General features: G+C 44.9%; 6 protein-coding genes across 6 annotated transcripts; 3 read left to right on the top strand and 3 right to left on the bottom strand.

Moving 5' to 3' along the window:
* Nucleotides 1-526: 526 nt before the first annotated feature.
* On the bottom strand, nt 527-2479 carry LOC108059453 (luciferin 4-monooxygenase-like). Its single transcript, XM_017144764.3, has 3 exons — nt 2206-2479; nt 1634-2145; nt 527-1570 (listed from the first exon to the last, which is right to left on the bottom strand). The coding sequence occupies exons 1-3, from the start codon at nt 2356-2358 to the stop codon at nt 607-609; spliced, it is 1629 nt and encodes a 542-aa protein (XP_017000253.2). The 5' UTR covers nt 2359-2479; the 3' UTR covers nt 527-606.
* A 2926-nt stretch (nt 2480-5405) lies between these two features.
* On the top strand, nt 5406-7477 carry CAHbeta (carbonic anhydrase beta). The gene is made up of 5 exons (XM_017144815.3): nt 5406-5660; nt 6444-6528; nt 6596-6656; nt 6722-6848; nt 6915-7477. The coding sequence occupies exons 1-5, from the start codon at nt 5568-5570 to the stop codon at nt 7314-7316; spliced, it is 768 nt and encodes a 255-aa protein (XP_017000304.1). The 5' UTR covers nt 5406-5567; the 3' UTR covers nt 7317-7477.
* Nucleotides 7037-8940, bottom strand: RagA-B (Ras-related GTP binding A/B). Its single transcript, XM_017144814.3, has 4 exons — nt 8826-8940; nt 8668-8767; nt 8227-8611; nt 7037-8173 (listed from the first exon to the last, which is right to left on the bottom strand). Exons 1-4 carry the CDS (start codon nt 8835-8837, stop codon nt 7735-7737), a joined length of 936 nt encoding a protein of 311 aa, XP_017000303.2. The 5' UTR covers nt 8838-8940; the 3' UTR covers nt 7037-7734.
* A 509-nt stretch (nt 8941-9449) lies between these two features.
* Nucleotides 9450-16437, top strand: LOC108059481 (nuclear factor related to kappa-B-binding protein). The gene is made up of 4 exons (XM_017144805.3): nt 9450-11027; nt 11942-14411; nt 14916-15613; nt 15672-16437. Exons 1-4 carry the CDS (start codon nt 9792-9794, stop codon nt 16185-16187), a joined length of 4920 nt encoding a protein of 1639 aa, XP_017000294.2. The 5' UTR covers nt 9450-9791; the 3' UTR covers nt 16188-16437.
* Nucleotides 16438-16784: 347 nt separating this feature from the next.
* E(var)3-9 (Enhancer of variegation 3-9) lies at nt 16785-19235 on the bottom strand. Its single transcript, XM_070217412.1, has 4 exons — nt 18894-19235; nt 17988-18822; nt 17872-17919; nt 16785-17805 (listed from the first exon to the last, which is right to left on the bottom strand). The coding sequence occupies exons 1-4, from the start codon at nt 19080-19082 to the stop codon at nt 17060-17062; spliced, it is 1818 nt and encodes a 605-aa protein (XP_070073513.1). The 5' UTR covers nt 19083-19235; the 3' UTR covers nt 16785-17059.
* Nucleotides 19236-19898: 663 nt separating this feature from the next.
* On the top strand, nt 19899-21431 carry LOC108059478 (WD repeat domain phosphoinositide-interacting protein 3). The gene is made up of 4 exons (XM_017144800.3): nt 19899-20131; nt 20214-20300; nt 20359-21120; nt 21197-21431. Exons 1-4 carry the CDS (start codon nt 20065-20067, stop codon nt 21301-21303), a joined length of 1023 nt encoding a protein of 340 aa, XP_017000289.1. The 5' UTR covers nt 19899-20064; the 3' UTR covers nt 21304-21431.
* The last annotated feature ends 101 nt before the right edge of the window (nt 21432-21532 follow it).

The raw sequence follows: 21532 nt of genomic DNA on the forward strand, positions 1-21532 counted from the left end.
TACTACTAAAGCTACAGACTTGTGCTGCACGCTGCAATAGAAAATGCCTGTGAAGGGAAAAAGGCTGGAATAGTCTGCTAGGGCGGGCCGAATAAAAAAATATTAGAAAGTCTATTTAATGACGAGTGTAATAATTTTTCGTCACAAATGTTGATATCAGAACTTTTGTATGTTGAAGGTGCGATCGTCACTAGTTTTTTACCTCGTTAAGAGGTGTTTTTATTTGATCACAGTAGATTTTCATTTCTTCGTGTATATATAGTAGTCGCCTTCGCACACTCTCCTGGTGCGCTTCGTCACTACATGGACTGCCGTCCATAGTGATATATTCTTGATCAGGATCACTAGCCGAGTCGATCTAGCCAGTATGAACGCTGAGATCTCGGAAACTACAAAAGCTAGAAAGTTGGGACTAGCCACTCTAGTAACGGGTATCTGATAGTTAAATTGAGTCCCCCATTACTGAGATGAGATCTTAATAAGTGCTTTGGGTGACAATTTTCGTTGTTGGATGTTAAGACGGCCACGAAAGACCACGAAAACAGGTTGACATATGTAAATAAAGTAGAGAATTACAATTACAATTTCCATACGTATATTTCCATTCTATTTCATTATTTGAATGCCCTTCTCCCGAATAAAGTATTCCTTGTTGGCAGCACGATTTGTCTTCCCATTGGGACTTTGCTTCAGATCGTTAACAATCAAACAGCCAGCGTGTAATCTCAGGAACTTGGTACTAGCATTCTGCTCTACAAATTCGATTACGTCCTGTTCGCTGAACTGAACATCTGGTTTCTTGGTGATAAGAGCTGCTGCCTCGTCTCCATTTTCCACATTCCAAATGCCAAAGACACAGGCTTCGACAACTCCGGGCATTTGGGAGATCAGTTCCTCAAGCTCATTAGGATAGTACTTGTTGCTCTGGTACTTGAGCAGGTCCTTCTTTCGGTCCACGATGAACAAAAAGCCATCTTCGTCTATGTAACCAAGGTCGCCACTGTGGTACCAGTTGTCCTTGTAAACTGCTTCCGTAGCTTCAGCGTATCCGTAATATCCAGGCCAAATGCTACCTTTGTTAATGCACACCTCGCCCTCCTCATTGGGACCCAGTTTCTCACCTTGGTCGTTGAGTATCTTCAGCTTGAAGCCAGGACTCGGACGACCCACCGAATTGGGCTTCGCATCGTAGTGCCAGTTGACGGAGAAAAGGGATGCCAGTTCTGAAGCACCATAGCAAAATCGGAGAAAGTCATTTCCCAATTTTTTGCGAAGTCTCTTTTGCACTTCCAAAGTGCATCGACTACCTGAATAATGATAGTATCGTAGGCTCTCCATGTTGGCCTTTTCAAAGTCTTTACAATTTAAAATTGCTGCCACTTGCGCCGGAGCCTGTTGAACCCATGTGACCTGGTATTGTTCAATAATGCGGAGAGCTTCTGAAGGATCAAAAGGTTGATCAGACACTATGCGCTTTGTGCTGAAGACTCCCGAGGAGACCACCGAAAACACACTCGAAACCCAATCTATTGAACTGGAGACGTACTGAACATCTGAGGTGGTTAATTTTCTGTAAATAAGTTTAATTCTCTTTCCTAAAGCCAAAAAATTTTTATTTTTATGTTCTACTTACGTAAGGCCACTTAAAATGGTCCGGCAATTGGACACAATAACGGCCTTTGGAGTGCCTGTGGTTCCAGAGGTGCTCAGTATAGCCAACGCTTGGGTGGAACCCTGTTTTAAGGGAGTTGGCTTGAATCCCTCTTCCGCTGGCGTCCTCAGCACATCCTGGATGCTTAACGCACCAGCAGGATGATTGCGCATGGTCACTATCAGAACATCCAACTTGGCGGTAGCGGATCGCACTTTTTCGAACTCATCACCGTCACAGAAAATGATGCGTGGCTTCGTGTTGTGGTAGAGTTTCTCAATTATTTCAGGTAAATAGGTACAATTTAGAGAGTGCATAGCTATTCCATTGAAGAAACAGGCGTAGGCAACGGCTGATGTGTGGGTGGTGTTCCTACTTATAAGTCCCACGATATCTTTCTGAGTTAGTTCCAGGTTACGCATGAAAGTTGCGATGCGAATAGAATTATTTAATAGATCCTCCCGTAAAAGGATCGTTTTCTCCGAATCTGATATCTGCGAAAGATTCTCGAAAATATCAGACAAACTTCTTTATGATCAGTTTAGCTTACAAACCTGGGCTATGCTCTTGGGATGACGGACCATTTCCTGAAAAATAAGTTCACCTATGGACAAATCCTCTCCGAATTGGGATTTCTCCTTTTCACTACTCCAAATCTTGTCCACGGCATCGTAATTCGTTTTCGGCTGATATGTTATGTTGACCATCGATTTAAAAATAGGTGTAAGACCTCAAGAGATTAGGTTTTCTTCATATATTTCTATGCCAACCGAAAGTGGGTCACGTAAACAGCTGTGCAGCAATAACACAGGTACACAGCCAAAAATTTCCACGAACCATTTCAAGTTTTCCATGATATTTGGGTGCTCCTGAGTAAAAGTCCCATACAAAATTATTTTCCATCACCTACAGGTTCCGCGGTATAGCTAAGAATACAAAAAACCGATGTTTGCCGACATTTTGAATTACGTGGCCTATATAATTGGACCAACCTTTATTATTTTCGGTAGGACCTACTCTCAATACATCAAGGCATTCCTAAAAAATAGTCCCCATTGTGAACCATTGCCCATGTCTTTGGAATTCGACGCCAAAGTTGAAAATCCCAAAATTGTAGAGATTTTTCTGATGGAAAAACAATTCTGAGGATTAAATCTTGAATGGAAGTAATTTTAACTATTCATTGTATCTATTGTTCATTGTATGCTTTAATTTCGGTTTAAAGCGATTTCATGAGAATATTTTTTATTGGATTTATTATACTAATAAAACCGTTTTTTTTATTTCATTATCTACTCCTAAATGTTGTCAAATTTTAAAAAAGTCAAGGCATCCTACAGAATGGGAGTAAACATTTACATTTTTCTGTGTATGTTCAGTGAACGTATTTTAGTTTCTTAGTTCTAGAGGTTGCCATGACTTATTCAAAATTTGACAACATTTAGGAGTAGATAATGAAATAAAAAAATCGGTTTTATTAGTATAAGAAATCCAATATAATGTTCTCATGAAAACGCTTTAAACCGAAATTAAAGCATACAATGAACAATAGATACAATGAATAGTTAAAATTACTTCCATTCAAGATTTAATCCTCAGAATTGTTTTTCCATCAGAAAAATCTCTACAATTTTGGGATTTTCAACTTTGGCGTCGAATTCCAAAGACATGGGCAATGGTTCACAATGGGGACTATTTTTTAGGAATGCCTTGATGTATTGAGAGTAGGTCCTACCGAAAATAATAAAGGTTGGTCCAATTATATAGGCCACGTAATTCAAAATGTCGGCAAACATCGGTTTTTTGTATTCTTAGCTATACCGCGGAACCTGTAGGTGATGGAAAATAATTTTGTATGGGACTTTTACTCAGGAGCACCCAAATATCATGGAAAACTTGAAATGGTTCGTGGAAATTTCACAAAGTTTAATTTTGTGTTTTCTGTGTAATGCAAATGTTATCGAAAGGGTTACCGTATAAGGAAAAAACAACTTTCCCCTATGAGTCCACATAAGTTTGCATGAGCCTTATCAACGGATTCCCGCGAAGAGACCATTTGTGCAGGATGAGAAATATATTTTTGTTCAGGCTCAAGTGACCTGCACTTATTCATTTAAATTGTCAAGCACTGCATCCTTCTAGGTTTTGAGTTACAGATTGTTTTTTACGGCTCTAGATAGACTTACATATAAAAAAAAACCGAATTAATAAACCGAACTCAAAAAATCCTAAATTAATATTTTATATTTTAACATAATTTGTTGGTTATCCATAGTCAGGGAAAATCTTAAGGAATCGCTATCCATTGAGTATATTTAATTCAAATTCAAAACCTTATTTGGCGCCGCTATTGGCCAATTTTTGTAACTTGTAGGTAATAGAGCCCTGCATGAATCATTCAATTTTTGTTTTATCATAGTATGCCATGAAATTTCTGATTTGCTTAATTCAATTCTATGTGAAATAAATTGAATGTTATTCTAATTCATTTAGAATTGAATGAATTGAATGAATTATTTTATGAATTTTTTGAATTTTCCAGATTTTTTTTGTGCTTTCTTTTGAGAACAAAAAGTGGAAAATTTTTAACAAATCAATGTTAACTGCATAGTAAATAAAATTCAGGCAGATTTAATCACAAAATTATGGCCCTTTCTTCTTCAAAATAAATTGTCGTTTGAATTATTTCGGAATTCATGCCATTCATTCATTCAATTCTATTAAACTCAAAATTCAAATTCATTCAATTCTATTAAACTCAAAATTCTAATTAATTCATTCATATAAAAGAAAAAATTCAAAATAATTCATTGAATCCATTCATGCAGGGCTCTAGTAGGTAACATGTAGAAACTGAAAATGTAAATAATGTGTACTGGCAAAGTTTTTAAATCGAAAAAAAAACTGAGCAGTTACAAACATTTTGACTGACTGGAAATTTGGAAATATAGTTGATGTCAAAACTATGTTAAAGGGCTTAGGAGTGGTTACATTTCTTTCGTCTTTATAGTAATAAATTTTACAAATGAGTAAGGAAATAATATAATTTAATCAACCTTGACAGAAACATAAAGATCAAGGAAGCAATCAGAAAGTTCCATAAAATACACTGATTAGGGAAAACAACAGCAAAATAAATACAAAACGTGTGGGTCATAATATCAACATCATCAGCTCTTCGAGTCGATTCCCACTCTGCCCCACTGATAAGCCGTCTGGCGAATAAGTTGACTTTTTGTCGTAAGACGACTGTCTGGAACTTGCCAGAGATGTTAGCTCAGAGAAAAGCTATTAAGCAATTGATTTCCGCTCCCCATAATAATATTTACTGAGAAAAAATTACCTAAGGGAGTGCCTATGTTGTGGGTGGGAAAAGTGTTCTATTATTTCTCTTTCTTATTTATGGCCCCAAAATTTCACCTCTTAAGTCGCTTAAAAACTATAGATAATTTTTGATATAATTTAACTAAATAAATGAAACATTAAATAGGTATTTAAAGTATCTACTTTACTTTAAATATTTATCTTTAAATACATTTTTAAAATGGGTATTACTAACTCGAAACTCTAATTATTTCACATTAACCGCATAAGTTTATTTATAAATGGAAAAATTAGCACCTTGAAAACTATCCCCAATTGCTTGGGGTCTCTGCCGCTCTTAGTTCTTCTCTTCGAGGCAATGGGGAGCGCTCTCCCAGAGAGACAACAACAGCTGCTCGCTAAATTCATCGCGTGTTTTGGAAGCAACAATTCCGATTTAAATGCTCCACCGCCGTCAACAGAGCTCCACCGTTTTTTTGCCAAGCGCGAATGCGTCATTATTATACACAAATCAAGGAAAATCAATTCTGGTGCCAAAGTGCGTGCAATAAAAGTGCCAAATTAAGATTAAGAAACCCCAAAAAAGCCCGAAATGGAGCGTATTTTGAGGGGCATTATGCGGTACAGGAACACCACCCGCGAGCAAATGGTCAAAGAGTTCCAGAAAGTGCGCGATAATCCAGAGGTGAGCAATACCTACCGCTTATAGGTCAAGATTTCGGAATAGATTGCTTTCACATTCACGAAAAAAAAACCTTAGAACATGCTTTTGCCTTGTGGGGAACTAATTGCCTGTGTTTTATATCATTATCACATTTTTCGACTTGGCGCTTGGCGCTCTCCCACTGCTTCCTCTCTTTATCTCCGCTCTTTAAAATACGAAATAATATTTGGTAAACAAACAACAAAGGCAAACCGGTTGACCACCCATTTACCCCGCCACCCCCTATTGTTTGTTTAATATTAAATGTTCTTTTTATATACTTAACTAATTGATTTTTTGTGCCTTGAGTTTCGTGCATTTGCACCTTTGTTAATTGTTAAATTAATTCAGTTCTAATTGGAAATAGACCAATATATTTTGGGCAAATAATTATAATTTCTAATTTTATATGTTTTGAATTCGCGATTTCCAAATATTTAATATAAAATTCCCCTGCTCATATAAACATTTGTACTTGAATATTTTCCGAAAAAAAAACATATTTTTCAGAAAAAGGGCAGTTTTTAAATTTATAATTATTTTATTATTATTCTGACCTAAACTGTAAAGAAAACGTGGACACTTATGGCACATGCCATCTCCAAGAAATCAATGTTTTTAATGTTTTCGAATTTCCCTGATGGCCAGCCTTGAACCCATTGGCCACTTGCCAAGTATGTCATAACTTGCGGTGGCTAAATTCCAAATACGTTTACGCACTGGCCGATATCTGTGTTCAAACTCTTGATAAACTTTATCATTCAGCCCAAGGCCGTCTTCTTCACCTGCATGGACAGTAGAATGATTCCCACCCGCTACACGGACACTCATGTGGGCGATATGTTTGTGGGTGAGTAACTACTGCCGATTAATACATTTATTATAGCCTAACATTCCTGTCTATTCCCACGGATAAGTTCGAAACGCTGGCAATTTGATACCACACGCCCAGCATTTTCAGGATGAGTACTTCAGCTGGTAATGTTCGAAGTAACAAGCTTTGAAAATATAATTAAATTTATATTTTTTGTACTAACATTTAGTGAGCCGGCAGCTCTGGAACTGGGCTGCGTGGTGAATGATATACGACACATAATAGTGTGTGGACACAGCGACTGCAAGGCCATGAATCTCCTTTACCAACTAAGGGATCCCGACTTTGCCTCCAAGGTATGATATAAAACTATAGATTTTTTAGATTGACAAATCTTCATAAACGAGTCACTCACCCACCAGCTGAACCGTCGCCTCTCTCCCCTGCGATCCTGGCTATGCACCCATGCCAACACCAGTTTGGAGAGGTTCCAGGAATGGCGCGACGCCGGCATGAAGGATCCCTTGATCTTTTCCTCGGAGACTCCGCTGCGTCGCTTTGTGGCCTACATTGATGAGGAGCAGAAGTTTGCCGTGGAGGACAAGCTCTCCCAGATCAACACACTGCAGCAGATGTCCAACATTGCCTCCTATGGTTTCCTCAAGGCCCGCCTAGAGTCCCACGATCTCCACATTCACGCCCTTTGGTTCGACATTTACACCGGTGACATCTATTACTTCAGTCGCGGGGCGAAGCGGTTTTTGCCCGTCGACGAAGACACCGTGGATCGACTGTCCGAGGAGGTCAGGAGATTCTACTCGTAGGCACAGCAGGCGAACCAACTGGATTATCTGTGATATGTGGGCCTTATACCGCTTTCGGCATTTACAATTTACCAATTGTTAGGATCGTTTTTGTGTATTTATAAGTGTGTAATTGATTTTTGTATATAAACTTAAGGCCTACGAATTTTTCAACTTACAAATCTACGAAAAATCAACGAAGGAGATGGCTATCTATCGCTCACGTACTTTTATAACTCGAAAAGCATTTGATTAGTTCTTATGTGAAATGGTGAAAGCATTGCAAAGTAAGTGAGCGATAAAAAACATATACGTATTTATAGTTACGGGAAGCGGTAAGACTTTGGGGGGGCGGCACCTTGGGCGCTTCGATGTGTGCACAACAACAGACGCTTTTCATGTCTTTTTGAACGGCGAACGGCAATTGGGAGTACGGAAATCAGTGGTACTTGTGGCCGTGGTGGTTCATGGCACTGTTGCTCGGGTTCTCCAGCTCCTCGAAGTACTTGCGGGCGTTCCTTATGTTGACTAGCGTGGCCTCCGAGGGCAGCGTGGGATCCGACATGACCACCATCACGTACGTGTTGCTGGTGAAGGTGTCAATGAAGGCGGCGAAGGCGCTGTTGCGCACCTCCATCGACTGGAACTTGGCGCCCAGCTTGGAGCAGCTCAGCTTGAACTGCTTGATGATGTTGGACACCTTCTCGAAGCGGTGCGAGTCGCGGTTCTTCTTGCTCTGGCAATGGGAGATCACCAGGAAGGTGGCCTTCTCGAACAGCAGCACCTCATCGGCCTCGATCACGGATGCGAAGTGTGTCACGGAGTCCTCAAGGGCCGCCACATTCGGAATCAGCATGGTGACAATGGAAGACCAGGCTCTAAAATCAGTTGGAGGTTAAATAAAAGTTGACTCAGACATCAGTTCACTAACTTGTACAGGGTTTCGTCCCAAATGCTGGTGCGAAAGCAAGTCACATTCCCCGGCTTCGACAGCTTGATGAGATCCTCCATGCGCTCCGTAAACACATTCTCGCGATGCTCCTCCGGCACCAGATCCATTTTGTGCACCAGACAGAAGATCTTGGCCTCCGGCGAGTTCTGCAGCAGCGCCTCCAGGCAGCTCTGGTAGTAGTGGATGTCGCGCTCGATCTCCTGGCTCTCCACATCGAACACGTAGATGAGCACCTCGACGTTGCGAAAGATGTTGTCCCGCTGCTGGGCGAAGTACTGCTTCATGAAGCCCTCCTGGCCGCCGCAGTCCCAGAGATTGAGCACCAGGTTGCCCAGGAAGCGCACGTGCGAGTGCTCCACATCGACTGGGGGGTATATGGTAGGATCAGTTCCGTATGTCCGACTATATAGTATTACTCACTTGTGGCTCCGAGGCGTGTCGTATCACGGGCGATGTAGTTGGCAAAGATAATGGATCGCATGCTGGTCTTCCCCGATCCGCTCTTCCCCATCAGCAGCACCTGAGGGTAAAAAAGGGTTTTATTCCCATCCTTTAACCATTATCAGCTAAAACCACACCTTTTTCTTCATTGTGCCGCTAGTTTTTCTGATCTCCAGTAGAATAATCAACAATAAAAACAAATAGTAGGCTGGGCGAGGGATGGCACACCTTCGATGACATAATCGATAATGTCGGCGATGTAGATTTACCCGGTTCGTTATCGAACTGGTTTCTTACCGTTATTGGTTTGATTATGTTTTCGTGGTGAATGTTCAAATTTTTACTGCCAAGAGGAAGAGCTTGGAGTTACACCGAAAACATCGCCTAACTATCGCATAAAAGTCCGCCAAAGTGGAGGAAAAGGAAATTTTAAATACTTTTGGAAAATATGAATTGAAGAACTGGGGTTATAAAGTTTAAAAAATAATGAACTTCAATAAATTGTATAAGTTTAGGTAAGAGCAAATTATATGTTTTAAAATGTTCCAATTTCAAAATAAACTTTGCATGAAAATGATCGTTTTTGTAAACAACGACTAATGTAGGCATAAAGAGTTATATAATTATTTAATTTACAAGAGGCATTTACAGTTCTTCTTCCAACCGAATACCGATACGCTGCAGTCACAATATGCGCGAACATTAAAGATCGTTTCAATTTCTCATCTCTAGCGACGGTTGAAAACTAGAGTTTATTTGGCATTTTACTGTACATTGCAATGGTGGATTTCCGATTTCGAGGTCGCAACCCCTAAACGCGCAATTTACAGCGAAAAATAACCCCTAAATTAAAAGTGACCTCTTATTTCAAACCGCCAAATCGGGTCAAACCACCACCGCCACATCGTGCCACCACTAGCGTGCATGCGTCTCTTAGAGAATGGTGAAAAATCGCGAGAAAACATGCTTAACAATAAAAGAAGACAACCTGCAGCGAACGCTGGCATTGATATAACGAGGCGTAAGAGACAAAATTACAAGTAGTGTAGAGAAAAAATCGCTCTTTGCGAAAAAAAATTTGGTGGCGAATTGTCGGCGATCCGATGAGCAACATAAACATAAACACAGTGCCCAGGCCGAGTCCGAATGCAAATGGTAATCCAGATGCGAATCTGAGTGTGAATCCGAATCGCAGTGTGGACTCCGACGAGGAGGAGGCGGAGGAGGGCGATGGCCGGATGAGCGACAGCGGAAGCCACACGGCCAGCAGCCAGCGGAGTCGCACGTCGAGCAGCAGCACCTCGGACTCCTCGAGCGGCTCGCCGGAGGAGGAGGAGGATCCGAATGGCGAGGACGAGGACCTATCCGACCAGGATGCGGCCAGTGGCTCGGAGACGGAGGACGACACCACCACCAGTCGCCAGTCGGACGAACTGGAGCTGGCGCAGCTCGGCGCAAGGGATATATTCCGTTTGCCTCGCGGCCTCTGCGAAAATTCGGCCATTTTCCACGAGTTCTTCTCCCTGGAGACCTGGCAGCTGTTGCCCCACCATCTCCAGGCCCGCCTGCAGCCCCTGCTGCCGGATTTCTCGGGCCTGGTCTCTGGACAGGCGCAGGCCGGAGCCGAGCAGCAGCGCACCCTGGTGCAGCTATTCAACGGTGGCCTCCAGCGATTCGGGCAGTCGCCGCTGCTCCAGCTGCAGCGCCAATTGGAGGAGGGCAACCTGCGACCGGATGTCCTGCAGCTGCGGCGGAGCATCCAGCACTCGGGCCGACGGGAGTTCCGCTTCCGCCAGGCCGAACGCCTCAGCCAGCTGGCCAAGGAGTTGTTCCTGTCCAGGGAGCAGCTGCTCCAGCACGCCTACTCCTCTGCCCCTCCTTCCGACGGCTCCTTTGGCAAGTACCTGCCCAGGTCAAGGCCCCGCAAGCGGAAGCCGCCCACGCTGTCCATGGAGAACCCACTCTGCTCGCAGCGAGCCAAGAAACGCTACGCCCAGGAACTCCTCGGGCTCAGAAACGAGCTGGAGGCCAAGCCAGGCGACATCAGTGCCGACGAGGAGGAGGAGGGCGAGGAATGCGCCCAGCTGATGGAGCGACTCGCCAAGGCGCCGCCGGAGTTCAAGCTGGAGGAGCCCAAGGCTCCGGAGCCTGTGGGTCCTGGCAGACCATCGAATGCGGCGGACAAGAAGTGCATTTACAACACCTTCTTTAAGCGGCGACCAGGCGTGGACGACGACCTGGTGCTGCGCTCCACGCAGGCGGAGAGGATCCCCCAGCTGAACGACAAGAACTTCAGGAAGTATTTAAGGGACTACAAGCGCCGGAAATTGGAGCAACCGGTAAGTCGTTGGCTTCTTGTGGGAGATATGTATTTATTTATTTATATAAAGCGTATAAATTGTGAAAATATTAAATGCTTATTGGTGACTTTAAAACCATGTTTTAAGTTTATATTTCAGTTGAGCACTAGAAGGTTTATAAAAATTTATTTTTAACAATCCATATAAAGCTTATTTATGTGAAAATATTAAATGCCTTTTGGAGATTTTCGAATGTTGTTTTGAAAACAATGTTTTCACTGTCAATCGAAAAAAAAAACTCAAAAAATAACTGTTATTTTTTAAATTTTGTTCAACAACAGTTATTCTTTAAGTTTTTTAATTAAACTCAAAAATAAAAATCATTGCGGATAACTACAATGGGTAACAAAAATATTGGAGTATTTACCACATTTTTGGTCGCTTCTAAGTGCATGATTTTTTTTTGTAAGAAAAATGAACAATAACAGTTTTTTTCGGTGCCTGGTTTTCCGTTTATATTTTAGTTGAGCACTAGGTTTATAAAAATTAATTTTTACAATCGACCCAAATGTTAAAAATCCCTAGTAAATGAAATCGTATACTGGAACCTTAACCAACTCAATTTTAATTACCCTTCCAATTTTTCTTAACAATTAAAATTATTTCTTTAATTCCAGAAAAGTCCCGACTTTGATACTATTTGTTTTGAAAACAATGTTTTAAGTTCATATTTTAACTGAGCACTAGAAAGTTTATAAAAATTAATTTTAAACAATCCACCTAAATATTATGTTTTATTTAAACTAATTATTTAGACGTTTTTTTTTTTGTCCATATTAAAAAACCTTAGTAAATGAAATCGTATACTGGAAACCTTATCTAACTCAATTTTAATTACCCTTCCAATTTTTCTAAAAATTAAAAATATTTAAAATTATTTATTTTAATTCCAGGAGAGTCCCGAGTTCGATACATCGGAGGTGCGACTCCGCGACATCTGCACTCGGGCCCAGTTCGTCGGCAGCTTTAAACCGGGTCGAAAGCCAAAAGCGCTCATGGCACGCCTCAATCCCGATCCCCCTGCTCTGGTGCCCATTGGAGTTGCGGCGACGAAGAGCGAGTTTGCGGATGAGGAGACCATGCTGCTGGACGAACCGCAGCAACTGTACGGCCGCCGAGCGCCCGATGACCAACCGGAGGAGCACCTGCCGCCCAAGGAGTCCCAGCTTATGCCAAAGAAAGCGATACCTGCACCAGTTGTTCTTCCTCATCCCGTGCCCAAGCTGGAGCCACTGAACACAGCCAACTCGAGTCCCGCGACGGCCAATCTCTCGAGCAGTCCCGCTGCTGCTACAGCTGCTCCGGCTGCTCCGGCTGCTCCAATAACTGGACACATTACCGGTAGTCCCACCCGGGAAGCGCTGATTCGCCCGCCAGCCTCGCCTCGCCCCGCCTCCTTCTTCTCACTGCTGCGGGATCTGTTTGTCTCCACACCGCAGCACCGGCTGACCTACGGAGAGCTGCAAATTCTGTTGTCCAGCTGGCGGGAAATCAACTCAGATGCCTCGATACCCACGGGGGAGTGGCCACGATTCGTGCCTGACTGGTCAAAGCTGCTCCAGTCGGCTGTTCACTTCCTTTCCGGTGACTTTGGCTCCGTTCCGGCGGACTATGTGCCCTACATTGAACACAAAACCCAGCTGGGCATCTACCAGTGGATAGGTGCTGGTCGGGATTCAGATGCACGACTCCTTAGCCTTTGCCAGTGCTGGCTGCGCACTCAAAGGGAGGAGCAGTCGCAACTGAGCCCTGTTCCGAACTCCAGTGCCCATTTGGTGGATGCATCTCCTACTCCTCCGCCACGGTGTCCAACCACATGGACTGTGCGCTCAGCCAGCCAGGCGGAGATGCTGGAATTCCAGCGGCAGGAGAGGATACGCTTCGAGTACCCCCATCGACCATTCACCTATCGCTTGAATGGCTATGAGAGCGTGGTGGGTCCAGTCAAAGGAATCTACACTCAAAGTTTGCCACTGAACAAGGCCAGGGGTCATGCTGTTATGGTGGACGATAGACCTCCCTTCGTCACCATTCTCACCCTGGTGCGCGATGCCACCGCGCGGCTGCCCAATGGCGAGGGAACCCGCTCCGAGATCTCCGAGCTGCTCAAGTGCTCCCAGTACATCAGTCCGCAGGCGGCGGACAATGTGTTGCAGACCATCGTGAGTGGAGCCCTGGATCGGATGCACGGTGGTCAGGATCCGTGCGTTAAGTACGATGCCAGGCGCAAGATCTGGATTTACTTGCATCGCAATCGCAGCGAGGCGGAGTTCGAGAAAATGCATCGGCATAATCAATCTTTAGTGAAGCAGAAGCAGCAGCAGAGGAAGCAGCTGGGCAGGCCAAAGATGGCAGATGGCAGTGAGGGATCTGGGTTGGTTGAGGAGCAGCTACCCGCCTTGGTGCCAGCAGTGGTTTCTCCAATTCCAGTGGGTGCTTCCCTGCAAGTGAAGAAACCCTTAACCATTAAATGCCCACCAGTGCCGCCCCTGAAATACCACGTACCACCTGGCACGCCTACTGGTGGAGGAACCATAGTAGCTGCCTCCCCCAGCCTAAATCCGAATCAAAGCCCCATTCAGCAGGTGCAGAAATCTCTGCTCCGGCCGGTGGGAGTGCTCAATCCGGCTACATCGCCTTCAACGCTTCAACGACAAGTGGGAACTCCTAAAGCGGGCAACTTTGCGATATCCAAGATCAGTCCTACGCGGAATACCACGCCCATATTGGTGTCCACTCCCAGTGGCTTGCAGACCGTGCATGTCGCTACCACTCCAAACCAAGCCGTAGGAACCCCCGTGGGAAGTCCCACGGTGGCCAAGAAGCTGACCATCAAGAAACCTGCTGTTGCCAGCAGCAAAATAGGGAACTTTATCATCCCGCTGGAGCAGCAGCCAAGCAGCCAAGTACCGCAGCAGCAGGGTCAGCATGGTCAGCAGGTGAAGGTGCAACCGATTGCTGGAAAGCCGAAAGCTCTTACCATCACCCCGCGTCCTCAGATGCCGAAGAACATTATCCGGCTGCTGCCCGCTGGAAATCCGGCTATAGGCCAAGCCAAGCCAAACTCTGTGCAGATCCTCGGACCCCGTGTGGTACCGCAATCCCAGACAGTGCGACCTGTGCAGCAGAAGATCGGCGCTGTGTCCATTGTGGCCAGCAAACCGGTTACCAGCAGTGTGTCCGCTGCAGAAACTTCAAGTCCTGTGACCATCAACACGAGTTCTCCTGTCACCGGGGGCGGAACCATCGTGAAGATGTCGCCCCAAGCATTCGCCAGCCTGCAGCAGCAGCAGCAACAGCTGAAACAGAAGGTGAACAGTACCAATCCTGCCCTGAACTCCCCGCAGCAAAGGATCATTGTGGGTGAGTACAGCTGTTTAAATACTAGAGCCCTGCGTAAATCATTCGATTTTCGATTTATCATAGTATGCCATGAAATTTCTGATTTGTTTAATTCAATTCTTTGTGAATAAAAATTTATTGTTTTTCTAATTAATTTTGAATTTAATGAATAATTTTAACGAATTTTTTGAATTTGCCAGATCTTTTTTGTGCTTTCTTTTGAGAACAAAAAGTGGAAAATTTTTAACAAATCAATGTTAACTGCTTAGTGAATAAAATTCATGCAGATTTAATCACAAAATGATGTCCCTTTCTTCTTCAAAAGAAATTGTCGTTGCCATTCATTCAATCAATTCTATTAAACTCAAAATTCAAATTCATTCAATTCTATTAAACTCAAAATTCTAAATAATTCATTCATATAAAACAAAAAATTCTAAATAATTCATTGAATCTATTCATGCAGGGCACTATTAAATAGATTTAGATTCAGTTTATATTAAATAATCTCTCATTTCTTTACAGGCAACACGGCCATTTCCTCGAACAAAAAGATCGTATTCCAGTCGCTGACAAAGGCAGCACCCAAAATACTCACCACATCGCCCAGTGGCCCGGTGGCCAAGGCGACGACAAATGTGTCGCCGCAGCAGCAGCAGAGAATTGTGCTGCAGAACTTCAAGCAACCGGTGATGGCCGCCAATCAATCCGGTACCTTAAATGCCACGCGTGTGATTCGGGCTACTCCGGCAACAGGTGTCGGAGGAAGTGGATCAGTTGTGGGAGTGGGGAACTCCCAAACAGCCGGTCAAATCATCACTCTGGATAGTCTGCTGCAAAAGCAACCTACTGGAGCTGGAAAGCTGCTCACCACGGCTGGCAACAATATCTTTCAGTTGGCCAGCTCGTCGGCGGGAAATGTGATTACCCTCAATCCCAACCAGGCGACGACGAAGCAGTTGCCAACGATGGCACGAATTGTGAGTGCTACCAGCACTACCCAGGCGAATGTGGTGCCCAAGATTATTGGGAAGACGACTGTGCTGCCGGGAAAACCACTTCTCCTTCACGCCAAGACGTTAAAGCAGCTGGGCGGCAGTGTGGCCACTACCCAGACCACCACAAGTGGAACCACGACCACAGCAGTGGGAGGAGCCAATACGGCCGTGCGAACAGCGCAGAATATTGTGATCGGCGGTCAGACGGTGAAGCTGCAGGGAGCGGTGAGTAAACTCGGGGATACTGCTCTTACAATTACCTAATCCCATGTTTATCCTTTAGATTTCCGCTCGAGGAACCGGTGCACCCGTTCAGACCGTCATTATGGGCAACCAACTTCTGCGATTAGCCACCAGCAGCAGCAGCAACAGTGGAACCACTTCCTCTGGCGGCATAGCGACGGCGCCCAAGACACTGCTAATTGGAGCGGGAGGCACGCAAACGCTGCGCCTGGCCAAGAACGTACTGGTGGCCAACAAGCAACAGATCACTAGCAGCGCCAGCAGCACTACGACAGCTTCTCCAGCGGCGACGGCTGGTAACAACAATCTCGTATTCGCCGTGCAAGGCAACGGCGGGCAGCTATTCTTCACGCCCGGACTGCAGGGCATGAACCTCAAGCCGCTGTCCAACCTAAAAGTGATACCCATGGCCACGGCGTCCACGGCAACTGGAGCGGCGGCGGCAGGTGGAAAAATCTCCGTGACGACAGTGGCCGGCGAGACGGGAGCCAAGGCGCTGACCACCAAACTGATCCCGGCCACGGTTCTCAAGACGGCCACTGGCAGCGGGAACTAGGAGGCTCGGAAGGAGAGCAGGAGGCTTGTTAACCACGTTGTTTACCCTTCCTCGGTTACACTTTCTACAATCTTGTTTTAACCACGCGTGTAATTTATCTATTTAGGCAGAAAGTTTGCAAATATTGCTTCGTACTAAGTAAAAACAGTGGACAGACATGGAAATGTCCCATCCAGCAACCAATTTTATGGAACAGTTTATAAAATAATATATATAGAAACACCCAATAAAACTCAAATGAAATTATTAAGCTGATGTTTGCTTTCAGTACAAAGTTAGAGCCCAGCATGAATGGATTCAATGAATTATTTTGAATTTTTTGCTTTATATGAATGAATTAATTAGAATTTTTAGTTTAATAGAATTGAATGAATTTGAATATTGAGTTTAATAGAATTAATCGAATGAATGGCATGAATTCCGAAATAATTCAAACGACAATTTCTTTTGAAGAAGAAAGGGCCATAATTTTGCGATTAAATCTGATGAATAAAAATTGTCCACTTTTTGATCTCAAAAGCACAAAAAAATCTGGCAAGTTCATAAAAATTATTCATTTATTCATTCAATTCGAAATGAATTAGAAAAACGCAGGGCTCTAGTACAAATGTGAGTTAGTTTTATTGAATGTGGGAAAACTTGTACTTTGATTGAACGTAAATATTTATTGAGTACTTCGCGTAGCAAATGTTTAAACTTAGACTATTAAATGAAATTAAATTTAAATTATTGGTTTCAATGGGTTAAAAGTAAGACGACTAATTCAAATTATCAAAAAAGAAGCTGCATAATACTCTTAAACAATTTGGCCGGCTGAAAAGCGAATCGAAAATCTTAAAATATAAGCTAGAAATGCCAATGAAATAAATGGCTCACTGTGGTAACGCATTGTGCTGTTTGAGATGTCTATTAAGCTTAATTTTTAAGTCGAAGAATTTGCCGCAGATGTGACACGAGATGTAGGACTTTCCTGGCACCTGCTCGACAGTGGAGCTGCCATTGAGGCTCGATTCAGTTCTGCTCTCCTGCTGGGCGGTGCTGTCTTCTTGGTCAGAGCTTCGTTCGTTCTCACTACTCGGCTGATCGGTTTCCATTGGACTGGGTGAGTGGAGGATCTCCTGCCTGGCGACCCTAATGGGTGAAGTATTCTCTGGCGACCGAGGCCTCTTTCTGGACTTCGTATGCGTGGCCACCACATGAGTCTGCAGCTGCTGGGCCTCCTCAAAAGTGTCGCTGCAGAAAGCGCACTGAATGACACAGTCAGTGGAAGCGGAAGGAAAATCTACGGGTGCAGGTGGATCCATCGGATACAGAATGTTTTCTGGACGGTCCATTGCAGGAGAAGATGATGTGGAATGCTCCAGAACTGTTGAGTCTTCAGCAGCAGTAGATTCCTCAGCGACATAAGACTCCTCTGGAAGGGTAGAGTCCCTGGGAACAGGAGACTCGCTGATTGGGGAGACGTTTGATGGGGGAGAAGCATCTCCGGCGACAGGGCTTTCAACTAGAACCTCAAGCGAACCAGTGGACGGCGGAGGAGCAAAGGTCTCCGTAGTGGAAACATTCACCGGAAGTTCCTCCAATAATTTCAGTCTCTGGGCTAGTTCGTCCTCTCCCTCTGTAAAATAAAATAAAGTAAAATATTTAAAAGCTAAAAGAAACAGCTATCTTTACTTTTACTCACCTTTTAAATGCCTTTTCAAATGTGATTGAAGCACTGAATTCTTCACAGCTGCAAAGATTAATGTTATTGTAATATTATATTTATATTTATAGAATAAATATTATTGAATTACTCACTCTTCCCGCAGTAGGTGCACTTGGTGCGAGCATGCACCGCCTGCCTGTGCTCCTTAAGAGTGTCCTTGGAGTTGCAGATGAAGCCGCAAACGGGACACTTGATGTGCCGCTGCAGCTTGTGATACTTGATGTGGAACTTGATGCGCGACTCCTGGGCATTGGTGAACTTTTTGCCGCATATGTGGCACTCCCAGTCCTTGAGGAGATGTGTGCGCTGCATGTGGTCCAGGTGGGACTCCTGGTCGGGCGAATCGTGATGGCACAGCTTACAGGAGACAATGGGCGAGAAAATGGGTGGCGGCAAAGGGGCAGTGGCGTCACCGTCATCGTCGTACGTAAACCTGACTATATCCTCCTCCTCCTCGTCCTCGTTGTCCTCATCCTCGGCCGTGCCAGCTGCATCCTCGCTGGACGGCGCAAACATGCTGGCAGTCAACGCATCGTTGTCCATCATCTCGAATCCGGACTCGACCGGCGACGCCAGATCTTTGGGCTCTGGCGGCTGGAATTGATTTCTACTCGGCACTGGCACCCGGGCCATGTGCTCCTCCTTGATGGGCACGTGCGGTATGTCGAAGGCGGCGCACACACGCCTGCTGCCGTCCTCGTCGCTGATCTCCTCCTCGTCGGTGTCCAGGTAAATGAAGCCGCAGAACTTCTCCTCCTGCGGCTCGATTTCCCGCTTGATCACGATGCCGTTGTGCTCGCGCTGGTACTCCAGTTCCCCAAACTGCTCCTGCGTCTCCACGCAGCTGCGCTTGAACTTCAGCAGCCGGTGGAACTCGGCAATGCAGGCGATGCACATGTACTGCGGTCGTCCGTCCTCCCGCACAACCTTTTGGTATACATATGTTATATATGTATATCATATACTGCAGATCCTTGAGAAGGACACTGACTACTCACCTGAACATTCCAGGCACTCAGCTGCTCGAGAATCTCCGCCATGCTGCCGACGGCGGCGTCATCCAAGCCAAAAATGGGCTTCACAATCGCCTGATCCATGTCCAGACCCATGGTGAAATAAATGCCGCATGTCCTGCAGGGCTCGATGGAGTCCTCGTCGATGCCATTCAGATCCGTACAGAACTCCATTGCGCTTCACATGTATTCCAAATTACGCAGAACGATGCCACAACGCGACCATAAAATCTTCCCTTTTGTTTGCAGTTTGCAGCCGATTTCTGTTAGTTTTCACTATATTAAAGCCAAGCAGGGTTGGAAGAAGAAGACCGCAACAGCTGTTCAATCGCGAACGTGAATAACAGTGGCGGTGATAACAGGTATCGATAATTGCACTTCATTTGCATTTTAAATAGCTAAACCCTATCCTTAAAATAGCTAAATTCCTTTCTTAAAATAACCCAAATATCCTTGCTTGGCCATAAACTAAGGAAAATAGCTCAATCCCCATTCTAAAAAAAGCTGAATACCTTTCCTAAAAAACAACCACAAAAAACAACCTTAAATTAACAAAAATATAGTTAATATATAAATTATAGAAAATAATGTTGTTCTTTTTAATTATAAATGGCTACATAAAACATGGATATTGATATTGGTCCCCAGTTACAAACTAAATGAAAATAAAAAACCTTCAGTGTCACAGAATCCACACAGCTCTGATTTTAAAACATTTTTTTTAAAGCTTTCCAGTTGTTGGGTTTTAAATACTTAACTTTTCAACGGTTTCTGTAAAGCCGAGATTACTTTTAGTGGGAAATTTGGCTGGCACAGATTTCTGCGGCACCTATAATAATCCGATTTTGAATGTGAACCAGATGTACTTCCTAGCAAACAGGTTAACAGGTTTTTAAAAAAGTTCCACATTTAACGGGATTTGGAGAATCGGTACCTGTTATCCACAGGTATCGATTTACCGCCCGGCCACTGTGCGACGGCCACACTGCGTCATTGTTAATCGATAGGTTTCCTCCTGGAAGAAAGAGAAGGAATGAATAACACAGACTAAAAAACAAAAAATCATCCGCCGTCCGAGTGATTGTTTTCCTGCCTGCCCAGCAACTGAATCGGAAATAGCCAGAGCCCGGGCATCCCAGCATCCCCGGAGAGTGCGATGAACCTCACGGAGCAAAATCCGTACGGCAACGGGCTGCTCTACGCAGCCTTCAATCAAGACCAGGGTACGTACGTGCGGATGTGTGTTGTTTACCTGTTCGAGATACTATATCCGCTATATACTATACCTGGGCTATTGCGTTGCAGGATGCTTTGCCTGTGCGACGGACACCGGGTTCCGGGTCTACAACTGTGATCCGCTGAAGGAGAAGGAGCGCCAATACTTTCCAGAGGGTATGCTAAAAGCGAGTGAGAGATTCCCACGGTCTAAAATCCATTGTCTCCCGTTCAGGTGGTCTCAGCCATGTGGAGATGCTGTTCCGCTGCAATTACCTGGCCCTGGTGGGCGGCGGCATCCGGCCGCTGTATCCGCCCAACAAGGTGATCGTCTGGGACGACCTGAAGAAGTCGCCGGCCATCTCGCTGGACTTCAATCAGCCCGTCCGCGCAGTGCGACTGCGTCGCGATCGCATAGTGGTGGTGCTGGAGGGCGTGATCAAGGTGTTCACCTTCACCCAGCAGCCGCAGCAGCTGCACGTGTTCGAGACCAGCTCCAATCCCAACGGGCTGTGTGTGCTGTGCCCGCACAGCAACAAGAGCCTGCTCGCATTCCCCGGCCGACGAACTGGCCACGTTCAGATCGTCGACCTGGCCAACACGGAGCGGGCACCGCTGGAGGTGATCGCCCACGAGGCGGGCATCAGCTGCATTGCCCTCAATCTGCAGGGCACGCGACTGGCCACCGCCGGCGAGAAGGGCACGCTCATCCGCATCTTCGACACGGAGAGCGGCAAGAAGGTGTCGGAGCTGAGGCGAGGCAGCAACCACGCCAACATCTTTTGCATCAACTTCAATCATCAGTCCACAATGGTGGTCGTCGCCTCCGACCATGGCACCATACACGTCTTCAACCTGGAGGACAACAAGCCCCGTGAATCCTCGCTGCCCATAATACCCAAGTATTTCTCGAGCCAGTGGAGCTTTGTCAAGTTTTCGATACCCCAGGGACCACGTTGTGTTTGTGCCTTCGGCGCCGATCCCAATTCGGTTGTGGGTGAGTTGGAGCTGAGCAAATCGTACCCTCTGGGGATAGCTCTTTAATCGCAATTTGTTCTCTGTTTTTTATCCAGCCATTTGTGCAGACGGCCACTACTATAAATTCCTATTCAACAACAAGGGCGAATGCAGTCGCGACATCTGCACACAATTCCTTGAGCTGCAGGACGACGAGACCTAGTTGCGAACGCCTTTGATGCATCTATACAATTATATATCTCCATGGAAATGTGTTATACAATATTACTTATAAGCATGCTTTAAAATACGTTAAAAGTCGAGTTCACATAAAAAGTAGTTAAACATTGAGACGTGTCAGTGAATATTTTCTATTTTTATTCAGTACATTTATGGCTCACTTATTATTTTTTTGTTCACTGGCCACTCCTATTTTCATAAATCCAAACAAA

Source organism: Drosophila takahashii, chromosome 3R (genome assembly GCF_030179915.1).
Source record: "Drosophila takahashii strain IR98-3 E-12201 chromosome 3R, DtakHiC1v2, whole genome shotgun sequence".
Lineage (NCBI taxonomy): Eukaryota > Metazoa > Arthropoda > Insecta > Diptera > Drosophilidae > Drosophila > Drosophila takahashii.